The 13,588-nt window shown below is 43.7% G+C and overlaps 1 protein-coding gene across 2 annotated transcripts in view; it reads left to right on the top strand.

Moving 5' to 3' along the window:
- Nucleotides 1-13,588, top strand: part of PHC1 (polyhomeotic homolog 1) — a 45,888-nt gene continuing 32,300 nt past the window's right edge. Inside the window, exons 1-5 of one of the 2 annotated variants that reach the window (XM_084835489.1) lie at nt 1-398; nt 8,873-9,031; nt 10,173-10,283; nt 12,034-12,111; nt 12,997-13,146. In XM_084835489.1, the coding sequence (XP_084691615.1) occupies nt 8,918-9,031; nt 10,173-10,283; nt 12,034-12,111; nt 12,997-13,146 (453 nt within the window). In that variant the 5' untranslated portion in view covers nt 1-398; nt 8,873-8,917. The remainder of the gene's footprint in view (nt 399-8,872; nt 9,032-10,172; nt 10,284-12,033; nt 12,112-12,996; nt 13,147-13,588) is intronic. The other variant, XM_084835488.1, reaches the window with a different exon arrangement.

The following is a 13,588-nucleotide window of genomic DNA, read 5'->3' as shown; positions in this document are numbered from 1 at the left end:
GAGGAGGGTGGTCATGTGCCCCGGAAGAGCGGCCCTGTGGCGCCCCCTCTGGCAGGAAGTGGAAAGAGGAGAGAAAGGGTGAAAGAGGAGGGGGAGGCCCGCGGCCAAAGAAATTAAACACTCGGCGGTAGCAGTGAGGCGGAGCTGGCCGCGGCTTCGCGTCGTGTGAGAGGAAAGTGGAACTGGCCCTCAAGGAGGGAGGCCCGCCGAGGGGCGCGGTTGCTGCCTGCCGGCCCCTCCCCTCCCCTCGCCTGCCGCCCTCCGCCGCTGCCCGCTGGCCCGGCTCCGCCCCCTCTGCTTCCCTCTCCGTCTCCCGTGGGGGCCCGTCTGGTTCGCTGCTGCTCCCCCATGAGGCGCGCCCCCCTCGGGGCACAAGCTGGGCCTAGCTGGAACTGCAGGTAAGCAAGTGCCGCCTGCCCGGGACCAGCTCCGCAGGGGAAGGCGAGCAGTCAGCCTCCCCTCCTGCCGCCGTGGCGGCCGGCTCCGTTTCACCCTCGCCCCCCGCAGTCTCTGCCCATTAGTTTGTCATTGGGCCTCTTACCAGCCGTCGGGCCACTTCTTTCTCTCCCCGCCCCTCTGATTGGGAAGTAGCACACCGTAGGCAGCGTAAACCCAGGTTTGGCACCATGGGCGCACTCTGCAGGGGGCAGCAGCCCACCCTGGTTCCCTTGATTACCTTTATAAACACGTGTTTGTCGTATTCATACTTCAGTTGTGCAGCGTCTTCAGGGTAGTCCTACGAACGTAATCCGGCAGGAGGCTCTTCTCCCTGACAGGCACGCACTTGAAGAGTTTGCTTTTCCTGTCTGGGTCTGTTCAGTCTTCTTCTCTCTCCACGTTGTCTTTGAAACTCTGCTTCCTTTCCTCTGGCTGCCTGCTGTTCTGACTGATACTGGCCTCTTCATAAGCCTTGGAGATGACTTGTTGCGGTTCCTCTCATGTTTTCAGCGGCTTTGGTAATACTTTATATTTAGGTTTTGTTTCACACTTCTCCCCTGCGATATGGGAATAATAATACAGGCCTACTTTACATTTACTGCGATTACCTATGTGAAACACTTAGAGCACATGAAATGTGCTGTCTAAGTGTGGCTACACACGTTTATGTGACAGCCATGTTTGCAGGGCTATGCTAGTATTAAACCACAGTAAATGTAACGTAAAGGATTGATGCATATGTATATCTCAAAATATGCAGTTCCTTGTACCAGAAGCTACAGATTTAAGGAGAGGCATCTGTTTTTTTGCCCTTCATACCAGCTATGGGTAATAAGAATGAACTTGCTATAAACAAAGTTGCTTCAAGATATAACATGCTTCCTTGTATAGCATGTTTCAGATGTTAAAACCACTTTACTGAAATAATGTATCTACAGTAGCCTTGAAAGACAGGCTAGTATTATAATCCCTACATTGCAGATGGGGTGAAGACCTTTTAGTGAGTGGCTGGCAGAGGTGAAATCTGAACCAGGGGCTTCCTGGCTCATAGCTGGAGGGAGCAATCCTATGGCCACTAGTCAGCGGCTAGATGGCCATAGTATATGGGGTTTTCTGGGAACTGACCTCAGAGCCCGCGCTTCGAGGTCAGTTCCTGGAGAACCGACCTTCCCCCTCTTCCGCGCTGCCTGTGAGGCAGAGTGGAACAGCCCCATGCTCTGTGCTCAGAAGAGGAGCACAGAGTGGCCAAAATGTGGTGTTCTGGGGCAGAGAAGGCAGAAATGCCAGTATGACATATCCTACGTGTTGTCCAGCAGCCTCCTCCCCTTCTCCACCTTCCCATGGCTAGACAGCCAAAATCAGCTGTCAAGCTGCAAATGCAGGGCAGGAGAAATGCAGAGGGAACGATCCCCTCTGCAGTTCTCCAGCCCTGCATTGGATAGGGAGTTCAGAGGCGGCCGCCTATCCCCATAGGATTGCACTCTTAGTGTGTTACTACACCAGTTCTAAAGTTACTCTTGTTGTTTGGTTCAACTGCAGTCTCTGAGGCAACTGGCCTTTTTTCACACAGATTTTCTTTCCCTTGTGGATTGTAATCCTTTGAGGGAGTGGACAATGAGGTCTAAAATCTGGTTGCAGAGTTTGAAACAAGCCTCCGAAACAATCCTGCTTAAACATTTTAACCCTGAGCCCAAGGCTAAACAGAAATCTAAACTTGGATTCAAGTAGAAGGTGTCTAATTGATGAATCAACCAACAGTCTTTTCTGTGTAGCAGAGGGCAGCTTGTGGACCTCCAGATATCAGCCTGGAGATAGCATTCTCCAAGCTGGGGAATGCTGGGAGTTGTAGGACTTTGTTCTGTCTAACATGCATAGCATTACACCCTTAGTGTCCGTTATTTTCTAAGGCAGCCTGGTTAATTTTCTGAGATTTGCGGATCTTCATTTTACTCCAAAATAATTTTCTTCTTGGGATTGTAATAGTGTCAAGGTAGCGATAGCGGGCAGAAGTGTGTATGTACTGATCTTTTGTATTCCCAGAGCAAGGATTAGTATCTAGTGTACTCTTTTTTTATTTTCTTTGACTCAACTAAGAGTTCACGCTATCCTAAATTCTCTAAAAGCAGTATTAACAAATACCTTTTTAAAAATAAAAAATTAAGGTGAGCAGAAATGTTACTGTGCATTTTAGTTGATTGATACCTTTCTGTAATTATGGAGCTGCAGGAGCAACTCTATAGTTAAGGTGTCTTCGTTTTTCAGCATTCTACCAGTATAAAGTTTGAACATTCTATTCTTAATAAGATATTATGGGATGAACTCAGCTTCTTTTCCGTTGATGGGTGAATTCCCTGAGTGGAGTTCTACTCAGAATGTGATCACTGCTTTCCTCCAGTACTATGTCCTCCCAGCACCACCTCCCTTACTGTTCTGAAAGGTCCCTCAACTTTCCAAAGTAGATCAGGTGGGAGCAGGGACTGCAAGGAGAGGGGAATCCACAAAGATTTTCCTTCATTCTGCCAGTGGGATTGCTCCACTGGTTTATAAGGCTCCTGCAAACGGAACGAGTGCATCTATCAGCAGGAGACAGATTTTGAATTCAATGCATTGTCTTCATTTTATCAGTATGAAATTTGACGTTGATAATCTCTCTTGTGAGGGCTATAATTAGGCCACATTTCATGGACGAGATCCACTTAAAAATTGCTGTGTGTTAGTAATTACCAAATTTTACATTGAGATGTGAGAGTCACCCATTCAATTACATTTGTACCCTGCCAATACATGCCTTCAGCTTCTGCTTTTGTTACTTGAATTTTTGGCATTAAATTATATTGCATGGCTCTACTTCTTTGGTGAAAATACATTGTGTATTCTTAAAGATACGACCTCAAAATTCCTGTATTCATTCAATAAATGAACTCCATACAGGTCATGTAGCTCATGCTTGATAGATTGGAGTTTCCCTGATACAGCTTGCTTCTGAAGAGTGAATTGGCAATTGAGCAGGCTGTAGCAACAGAAATCACTGTGTTGGAAAAGGGGTAGCATCCTGTATGTGTAATTGTGTATGTGTAGGGGGAGAAGTCGCATCCCATCAAATATTTTGGGTCTTCCCTTTCTGTAAAATATATAAATGTTCTCAATGTGTTTAATTCTTTGACTGTATTATCCATATTAGGGTTTCAGTTGTAAATCTCTGGTTTGATTCACTTCCTTGAATGGTCTGCTGTACCTGTGTTTTGAGGTTTGTCATGGGATTCACTTCCCATTTGTGACAACTGTGGACTAATTACATTCTGGGGTTGTCGTAAGCTACCCAATATCAATTTTTGCCTCCCAGCCCTTGGAGCAATGTGGCCATAACAATAGGCCATGTTTTATGCCTTGTACACTTCTTGAACCATTGGCCAAATTATGAAGAAAATAATCAGGATAAGGATAGTTAGCTACCTTACAGGGTTGATGTAAAAATTATTAGTCTGTTCTTCCTGTCAGCCATGCCGAGGGAGGGGAGGGGAGGGGAGGGGAGGGGAGTCCAGCGCTTCACATGAGCACATTCATGCTCATGCACATAATGCTAAATTCTGCCTTAGTATGAATCAGGCCACTAGAGAGCTCAGAGGATATAAAAAAGGAACAAGAGATCACCTAGTGGCTCATTGGATGATCTTGGTGAGATACAGGATGGCCTTTATCGCTTGCTAGTCCTTGCATGCAGTAGGAGGCTCATGATAAATACAACTCATAATTTATTGTGTATAACTTAATGCTTAACCTTAAGTCATATTTCTCCCTCCATTTTTTCTCTTACACAAAAAACGTACTTTAACTCAAAGGGTTTAATATAATCATGATTCAGTTATAAGAGAAGTGTAGACTTTACATGTGTTTCCATTAAATTAAGATTTCCTTTTAAACTAAAATATTTTTAAATTACTATTTAATTTTAAGGATTTAAGAATCTGCTTTACTTTGTTTTTAATCCACTCTGTGCTGCAATCAATGCAGCCCTATAATTATGTTTTGGTCACAACTGGTAAATACGATCACACAGGATCCTCCAAATATGTAACTTAGAAGTAAGCCCTATTGACTTGAGTGAGACTTATTACCAAATGAGTACATAAGATTGCAGCCTAAGTTGAACACTAAAGGAATAGAACTAAAACAAATCAGAGTAAAGGTCAATCACAGGACCAAAATATGAGGGTATCCAGATAACTGAATGTGTGCCTTTATTGCATGCAGCTTTCACAAAATTATGCTACAGACAGTGACAGTACAGATGGAGATCCAGTTGGTACATAAGAGATAGTGGTGGTGAGGAAAACAGCTTATTTATATTTAATACTTATATAACCTGCCTTTTTCCATTAATGAATTCAACCTTAGATATGATAAAGCTGTTTGTCCCCTTAAAAACAATTAGTTTAGATGTGCACTCCAGCACTGGAGAGGGAGAGTGCATAGCTTTAAAAAAAAAACCCAAAACATTTAAACCTCTCAAATCTGGGTATTGTTGCAGCTGGATTGAAGTCACAATGGCAGTGCATGTGCTATCTTGGCAAATAATGGCATTTTTCCATAAATAAAATATAGCATATTTAGTGCTAGGCATATGAAACAGATAATGTCAAAAGGCTCTATGCTGTATGGAGAGATGAGCTTTTATAGAGCTTCACACTTGGGTAATGAATTTAAACAGGATGTGCATCAGCTCACAGTCTGAGTTCAAAAAGCCATGGGTGCTATAGAGCTAGGCTGAGACTTTCCTTTGGAATAGACCAGAAAGACTTGTGAATAAGGGAGCTGGTAATGGTATGATTTGGTAAAAAAAGATAATTGCCCATCAGTCACTCATTCCTCTGTTCCTGTCACAATGCTGCTAATTTTAAACAAATTGTAAAGTTCTAGCTTCAAATAAAACTATGCAAATATAGTTTGGAAATATACATATCAGCTATGCAATATATGCAAAAGAGGGAGGATATAATTTGCATTCAGTTGGTGGAGCATGTGGCTTTTCTTTAGTATAAAGCTTTCTTTGGCTCAACACAGAAATAATGAGCCTGCCTGTGCTACAGTTCGTCATACTGTTATGTTTTTACTCTTCATGTTATTGGTCTTCTCCTTTAAGTCCAGTGCCAGGCTGGAAAAATCCTAGCTGTCTAAACATTTAACCTGGACATTTAAGAATGTGAAATATTTTTTCTAGCCCTGATGCAATGACTGTCTTATCTCCCCCTCAGTTTATATGTTCCTTTACTTTAAGCTGATCTTAAAATAGTTAAACACTGTTCAAAATATGTACAGTTAGGAAAATGAGTGTGATATTTGTGTCACTAAGCTTTACTTGCATATTGTGGTTTATTAGGCTACATCTAGACCAGTGGTTTCTTGTACAATCTGCAGCAGAGAATAATGCCCATGACCTGTTACTGTTGGCACTCGACTTCCTGGCTTTGACAGAAATGTTATGTTCTTTTCAGAACCCTGTCCTGCTCATCTTTTTCACATTTGGCAGAATTATGGCTGTGTGTTTTTGCCCCTGAAGGGCAGAAGCATTAAATCACAATGAGGCTTGGCTGGAACTCTGAGCGGTTCACAAAAATTAGAAACAAAATAATTTGTAGAAGGGTATTATTGATTATATGGAATCTTTGGTCAATTAACTACCACTCCAACCTTACTGCAAACTTAAAAATGTAGAGAATTTAGACAGTTCAGGAGCTGGAATTCTGCACATACCAAATGGCCTTCCTACTGGCTTTTCTGCCACCGGGGAAACAATATGTGGATGGACTCGATGGTCTTGTAGGCCCCTTCCAATCCTACTATTCTAGGATTCTGTGATCTGGCTACTGTCACCACATCCGCCTTATTACCTGAAAGTCTTTCCTGATCGACTGGGCATGGGCTTTCTGCCTGAACTGTTGCGTCCCAGCAAGGATCAGGCTCAAGGCAGTCAGGATCCAGGACTGTGTAGTTGCAAAGCAGTGATCAAGGGTCCTTAACAAAACTACATAGTCAAAACCAGAGTGGGGGCAAGAGCTTTACCCAAGGCAGTGTCCTTGCGCAAGAGATGAGTTGCTCAGACTAATCGTGTGGATTTTCCAGAAAGTCTTGAATCAGATTTTCCCCTCCACTAAATCTGTGAAGATCTGATTTAGCATGCTTGACTTAATTTAGTAAACAAAACTTCAGAAATGTGACCCATTAATTTTTATACCTGAAAGGTTTTTCCAATTGCCAGAAATAGTTAAAACTGACTGGATGAGGGAAAAAACAGTAAATTTCACTGTTACTGTATTTATAGTAAAATTAACTTTACTATAAAGTTTAAATGTTATGTTCAAGCAACTCAAAATGAAAAGTGTGTTTGAATATTTTAAAATTAGCAATATTTACTTACCGCTTCTCATTTTCCTAACTCCTGAAGCAGTTTACAAAATAATACAATAATATACAATAGTGTCATATTAGAGATGGGTTCAAAGATGCCTCATGGCTGGGGGAAAGCAAAAGTAAAAGATAGGTTTTCAGTAAAAGCTTAAAACCTGCGTTGAGCCTTGACGTACTGCAGAGGGAAATCATTCCACAGGGTGGGCAGTACCACAGAGATACGGAAATCTGTAGGCTGTGGCACGGACCACAGCCTCCCCTGAAAATCATAGTGGCCTGGGTGGTTGGTGTAGGGCAGAGGTTCACAACCCCTTTCAGCCTGAGGCTGAGTTCCAATTCAGAGAAGCTTTCAGGGGCTGCGATCCAGTGGCCGGTAGGGCTTAAGGCAAAAGGGGCGGGGCCAACATTGCTAAAAACATTGGCGTATTTTTGCTTAAAGCTCTCACTGCCAGTAACAAAGACTTAGGAGAGGCCTTTCAACATTTCAGAATGGGAAAAACTGCACAAATGTCAGGAAACTAGACAACGACTGGTGGTTGGGGGAAAGGGGTGGGGCCGGGGGAAGGGGGCATTGCCATCTGGGGAACCCAGGGAGGCCAGATTTGGTCCCCAGGCCTGAGGCGCTGCACTTCTGGTATGGGGGGGTGTTTCTTGAAATAACCTATTCCTGAGTTGTATACGAACACCAACATCTAGCTTAAACCTAGCTTGATAGCAGACTGGCAGCCACTGTAGATTCTTTAGCACAAGCTTAATAATTTTTGTGATAAGGCACTCTAGTCAGTAACCTAGCTGCTGCATTCTGCACTATCTGCAGCTTCAAAACAGTCCTAAGGGCAGACCCACATAGAGTTCATTACAGTAATCTAATCTTGAGGTTATCGAAGTGTCGATCACAGTGGCTAGGCTATCTCTTACTTTGACTTTTATTATAGCCACTTAATATGTTACTAATTAATTCATTAAGCAATGCACTTTTAAAACTGGAAAATCATCAGTAGAAAAATATAGCAGTGGGAACTTCCATGGGAAGCATTTGCACCCAACATTAGAGCAATATGACAATGGAACCAATTACCCAGGGAGGAGGTGGGCTCTCCCACACTGGAGGCATTCAAGATGAGGCTGGACAGCCATCTGTCAGGGATGCTCTGACTTGGATTCCTGCACTGAGCAAGGGGTTGGACTCGATGGCCTTGTAGGCCCCTTCCAACCCTACTATTCTATGATTCTATAATCACTGACTCAAACTGAGTAGCAGGTCTGGTGAGGGCTTTTATAGGACAGGTGGACAGGGATTCACCCTTGGGGTCAGCTGGCTGGGCACTCAGGCATGGTGATACTGATATCTAGATGATGCTTTCAAGCACAGAGCTTAATCTGCCAGGTTTGCAGTGGAAACAGAGCACAGGGGCTAATGCTGTAGAGACTGATCACCAGGAGTCCCAGCTCGAAATGCATGTGTGCATACACACACACTGCTCTATGCCTTACAAATGCCGCAATTAGTTTATACTGTCAGATTTGTATAACACACCAGAATAACTAAGCTGCTGCTGGAGAAAATCTCTTTGCTACTCAACCACATGGCCAGGAGATGGTTCTTATAAAACTCAAATTTGTTTGTGTGTAAGAACGTGGCGTGGGACAAAACCCTTAGACTTGTCGCTTCCCACGTTTTGTTTCTTGCGGGAAAAATCTTTGATAAACATCAGTGAAGAATGATTGAATAATTAACATTTGGCTCTTTTCTTCCTTGTCTTCAAGTGCTAGTCAGATCTCTTAACTTTGCTCTACCGCTACAGAAACACGGTTATAAATTGGGAAATTTTGATTATCAAATTGTGTAATTTTTAATGGCCATTTAAACCATAATCCTAATTATCACTTATCTCTGTACTGTAGGGCAGACTTTCAGAACTTTGGTGAAGTTGTGAGCCTAGGAAGGAAACATTCAAATAATTTGTAATGTAGGGAGAGGCAAATGTGGCTGTTTGACATAAAGTAACCTCTGATTTCCTTCATCTAGGGCGTGAAACAAAACTTCAAGCAGAGAACTTTGGGACTTGACATCATGGAGACGGAAAGTGAACAGAACTCAAACTCGGCCAGTGGCAACTCGGGCTCTGGAGGAAGTGCTCGCCCTCAGATATCGCAAATGACCCTCTATGAGCGGCAGGCAGTTCAGGTGAGGGGTTATAATTGTTCTTGGGATGGGTTAACTGCCCTGGTTCACAGAATGACTAGCTAAGATGGCCAACTCATTTATAGCTGAAGAACCTGGCATCCATCAGACCATGAGGTTCCAACACCCTGTTTGCTAGTATACTAGACCAAATGCTCAGTTTGGTATTTCCTCTGAATTAGATCAAACAGTGGTTCAAACATCATCCTACAGCAGACTGTTCAGTGTATAGTTCTTCCTGTTTTATCCAGCTATCCAACAGCTCATATCCTTTCTTTTGGAGATAACAATAATGGTTGTCTCATTGTCTAAACTAACAGCTCAATGAGGATAGCTTTTGATACTACTTTTTTATTTAGATGAACAGTGGCTGCTTTTTGAGCAAGGGGTGATTCTTCTGGCTATCACATCACTTCCTGCTTTCCTCAGCAGCTTGACCAGGAGAGATGATCACCCCCTCAGCCTGGCCCAGAAGTTAAAGGGAGGGAGCGCCTACAAGAAAAGAAGCTATGCTGGGAGAATTGCATGATGTTGCCTGTCCATTAGCAAACAGGAGGCTGCTCCAAAAGCCTCTGTAGTACATTGTGGTTCTGGCAGAGTGTATTGAATTGGCAAAATGTAGCATGTAAGAGTTGGAGGTTTCTTTTGAACCAACAGGCATACTTCTCTAAAGGAAAGAAGAGGTCAATCTGGAGGTGCCAGGTAATACCTCTGGAGTGACCTTTCTTTATCTGAGGTGGGGTGGAGGTGTGGTACTGTTGCTTACCTTGCAGGTGCACCTCCCAGGAAATGAGAAACACTTGGCAGGTAAAAGGTTGTGCTTTGCCTTGCACTCCAGTCTGGGGTGGGGTGGGGGGGATGACTAGGAAAATTGGCTGAGGGACCAGACATGGCCCATGGATTGACAGTGGGCCATTCCTGCTTAAAATCTAATCTAGTCCAATATCCTGCTCCTGGCCATTGTTGGAACCATCTAGCTTAATGTCCTGCTGCGTCTCCAGCGGGTGTGGTGGCCAGATCTGTTTATATGGGGTTGAGATTCTATATACTTTCATTTATTTTGTAGGTGATAGTTCCGCAGATTCCCATGGCATGTTAAGCTGTGTGCTCTGTGTTCTGCATTTGTATTTCTTCTTTCTTGTAGGCTCTTCAAGCACTGCAACGACAGCCTAATGCAGCCCAGTATTTCCATCAGTTTATGCTCCAGCAGCAGCTCAACAGTGCTCAGCTACACAGCCTGGCTGCAGTCCAGCAGGTGAGACAGATAGGTCAAAAGACAAGAGTTGGCTGAAATGGGGCAGCTTGGGGAAGTGAGAAACAGCTGGATTGGAATTTCTGTTCCACCCCATGGCCATTGGCTTATGGGGTGCCAAAGAGTTCCATCCTGTCCCCCATGCTTCTCAACATCTACATGAAAGCTCTGGGGGAAGTCATCCAGAGTTTGGGCTGTAGTGTCATCAGGATGAAGAGGATACTTGGCTCTACTTCTTGTCTCCATCTACTAATCCAGTGTGGTGTAGTGGTTAGAGTGTTGGACTGGGACTCTGGATCCCTGGGTTCTCTTTCCCACTCAGCCATGAAGCTCACTGGGTGGCTTTGGGCCAGTCGCTGACTCTCAGTCTAACCTACCATACAGCGTTATTGTGAAAATAAAATGGAGAGGAGGAGGAGAAGGATCACGTACTCTGCCTTGTGCTCCTTGGAAGAAAGGCGGGATATAAATATAATTATTTAATTAATTCAGCCTTCCCTAATGTCATGGCCTCTAGATGTTTTGGAGTGCAACTCCCATAATTCCTAGCCAATGTGGCCAATGACATATTGGTTGGGAATTATGGAGGTTGCAGTCCAACACCTCTGAAAGGCACCAGGTTGGGGAAGGCTGTACTAATCCCAAGGAAGCGGTAGAACTCTTAAACTGGTGTTTGAAGGCAGTTTTGTGATGGGTGAGAGCAAAAAAGCTGAGATTTAATCCAGACAAGATGGAGGTGCTGTGGGTAGGGAAATCAACTACTCTGGATGGAGGTTTACATCTGGTCTTAAATGGTGTTGTGCTTCCCCTGAAAGACCAAATGTGCAGCTTGGGTGTCCTCCTGGATGCATCACTAACGGGGGAAGCTCAGGTGGTTGTGGTGGCCAGGAGTGCTTGTCTGGAGAATTTTGACATTTCTTTGGTCATTCATGCAATACTAACATCCAGTCTGGACTACTGTGATGTGCTCTATGTGAGGCTGCTTTAACGACAGATCAGAAACTTCATCTGGTGCAGAATGCAGCTGCCTGAGTATTGTGTGTGTGTGTCTCATGCAAAACCTATATTGTGCCAGCTGCATGGGTTGCCATTTTGTTTCTGAGCCTAATTGAAAGCGCTGGTTTTAACTTTAAAGCCTTAAATGGTTTGGAGCTGAGTTACTTGAAGGATACTTTTAAAGTAAAGTTACTTTACCCATATTAGCCTTTAAGATTGGCAACAGGGGCCCTTGCTTGCCTGCCTCTGAGAGCAGTCAGGTTGGTGAGTACAAGGGAGAGGACCTTTGCTGCAGTGGCCCCCCATCTCTGGAATGTAAGACCAACTAAAATCTGTTAAATCACATCATGGCAAGCACTCAGGAAACCCTCATCTGTTCTCCCATTTGTCTGAATTGTTTTTCTTGGCCTCCTAAGTTGTGTTTTTTTTTTTGTAGGACTACTAATAGTTGACTACAACTTTTTTGTTTTAATATTTTTTCATGAGTTATGTCTATTTTATTACTGTCAGTGGCTTTTATTCTGATGATTGTTGTACTACTTCTTGTGAACCACCTTGAGAGGATTTTGTACCCTAAAAAGTGGCCTAAAAATATGGTAGACAGACAGATGAAATTTTTAATATTCCCAAGGCAGAATTTAATGATCATTTCATTGTGCTTGGCCTTTTGAGGACAAGAAGGATGGAAATGGTGGGGCAAGGAACTATTGCTTGGCTAAATCCTGCTTCTGGAAGAAAAGGTTATTGTTTCTTGCAGGCCACAATTGCAGCCAGTCGACAGGCAGGCTCTCCAAACACAAGCACCCCTCAACAGGCAGCTACCACACAAGCTTCGGTAAGTAATTACCCTTGAGTAACTTGCCATCCCGTGTCTGTTTCTTTAGAGAATTACTTGGCTATGAATGGATAATTTCATGGTTGAGTTTGGCAATTTGGAGTGTAGAAAGGATGTTTGCTTTCTTGGTGGAGGAGAGGAGTAGGTGACATTGCCAGTTAGAGAGGAATGAGAAATATCTCCTCTTGTTGGGAGGAGATGGTCGGGTGGGGGGGGTTGCAAGTGAGAAGACTGAGCAGCATCTTTAAGAGGGTTCCCCCGCCCTAATGAGGAGGAGGCTGAAGGGAAGCGGACGCCTACATCAGCAGTCACAGAAAACGGCTGTTCCTTCATAGTGCTTGTGACCTGTCCTGTTTACAGAATGATACTGCGTGTACTGCTTTTCTTTAGTAATTTTGATGATGTGTAATTCATAATTGGATGGTGTTGGCTTACAAGTCCATTTTATTCATTTACTGAAGTTGAGGATATTGTGAGCCAGGGTTTTTTTGAGAGCAGTTGTTACATACATATACATACATACACACACACACACACACACACACCACCTTCCCTAGCTTCTTCTGATCAACCTACTGCTGCTGAAAAGACTAGGTTGTGTGCCCAACTCTTTCTTCCCAGCAGCTCCCAACCTTGGGTCCCTAAATGTTGTTGGTCTACAAGTCTTCATTATCTGCAGCAAGCATTGTCAGGGATGATGGGAGTAGACCAACATCATCTTGGGGACCCAAGGTTGCTCCAGACCTTCTCTTGGCTCTTGACCAGCTGGGGGAAAGGCATGAGATTTATAAGTGGCTGTTGGGAGTGGGAAGAGGGCATAGCCTTTCCAGGTTTTTTTTTTAAACTGCTTTCAACTTGGATTCTGTTAAATGTTTCACTTTACAGATTAATTTGGCCACCACATCAGCTGCACAATTAATCAGCCGTTCACAAAGTGTGAGTTCACCTAGTGCCACCACCCTGACACAGTCAGTGCTCCTGGGGAACACCACGTCACCACCTCTAAACCAGTCACAAGCTCAGATGTATCTTCGGGTAAGAGAAGTAGAAACATTGCTTTCACCTATCATAAATAAATACCTGTTTTGGTCCCCTTACTCAGTTCACATGTTTCTTGACCAGTCTCTAATTCTCATATAGTCTGCTAGTCGGTGTTCAGCTGTGAGTAGGCAACCTCTGTTCCCTTGAACACTTGGTTGGTTTTCAGTGTAGTTGTACTACAGGGACAGAGGATACTCTGTGAGTGTCACTTTCAGTTTTATTTTCCATGAACCTTAAAGATCCCATGGCACTTAGTATGATTTTGTAAAATGTGTTGGAACATAGATCCCTTCTTTTGGTTAATCTGGGCCTCAGGTCATAAATCACTTTTAAAATTAGCTGATAAAGTGCTCATCTGAAATATGACTCCCATCTCATCTGTTTAAATACTTCGGTTTATAATACTTCCTCAGCCTGTATTTAAGAGTGTCTGGAG

This window comes from Heloderma suspectum, chromosome 2, assembly GCF_057233095.1.
Source record: "Heloderma suspectum isolate Gila_16-S chromosome 2, 16-S_ref, whole genome shotgun sequence".
Taxonomy (NCBI): domain Eukaryota; kingdom Metazoa; phylum Chordata; class Lepidosauria; order Squamata; family Helodermatidae; genus Heloderma; species Heloderma suspectum.
This window is presented reverse-complemented; position numbering and strand designations above follow the sequence as displayed.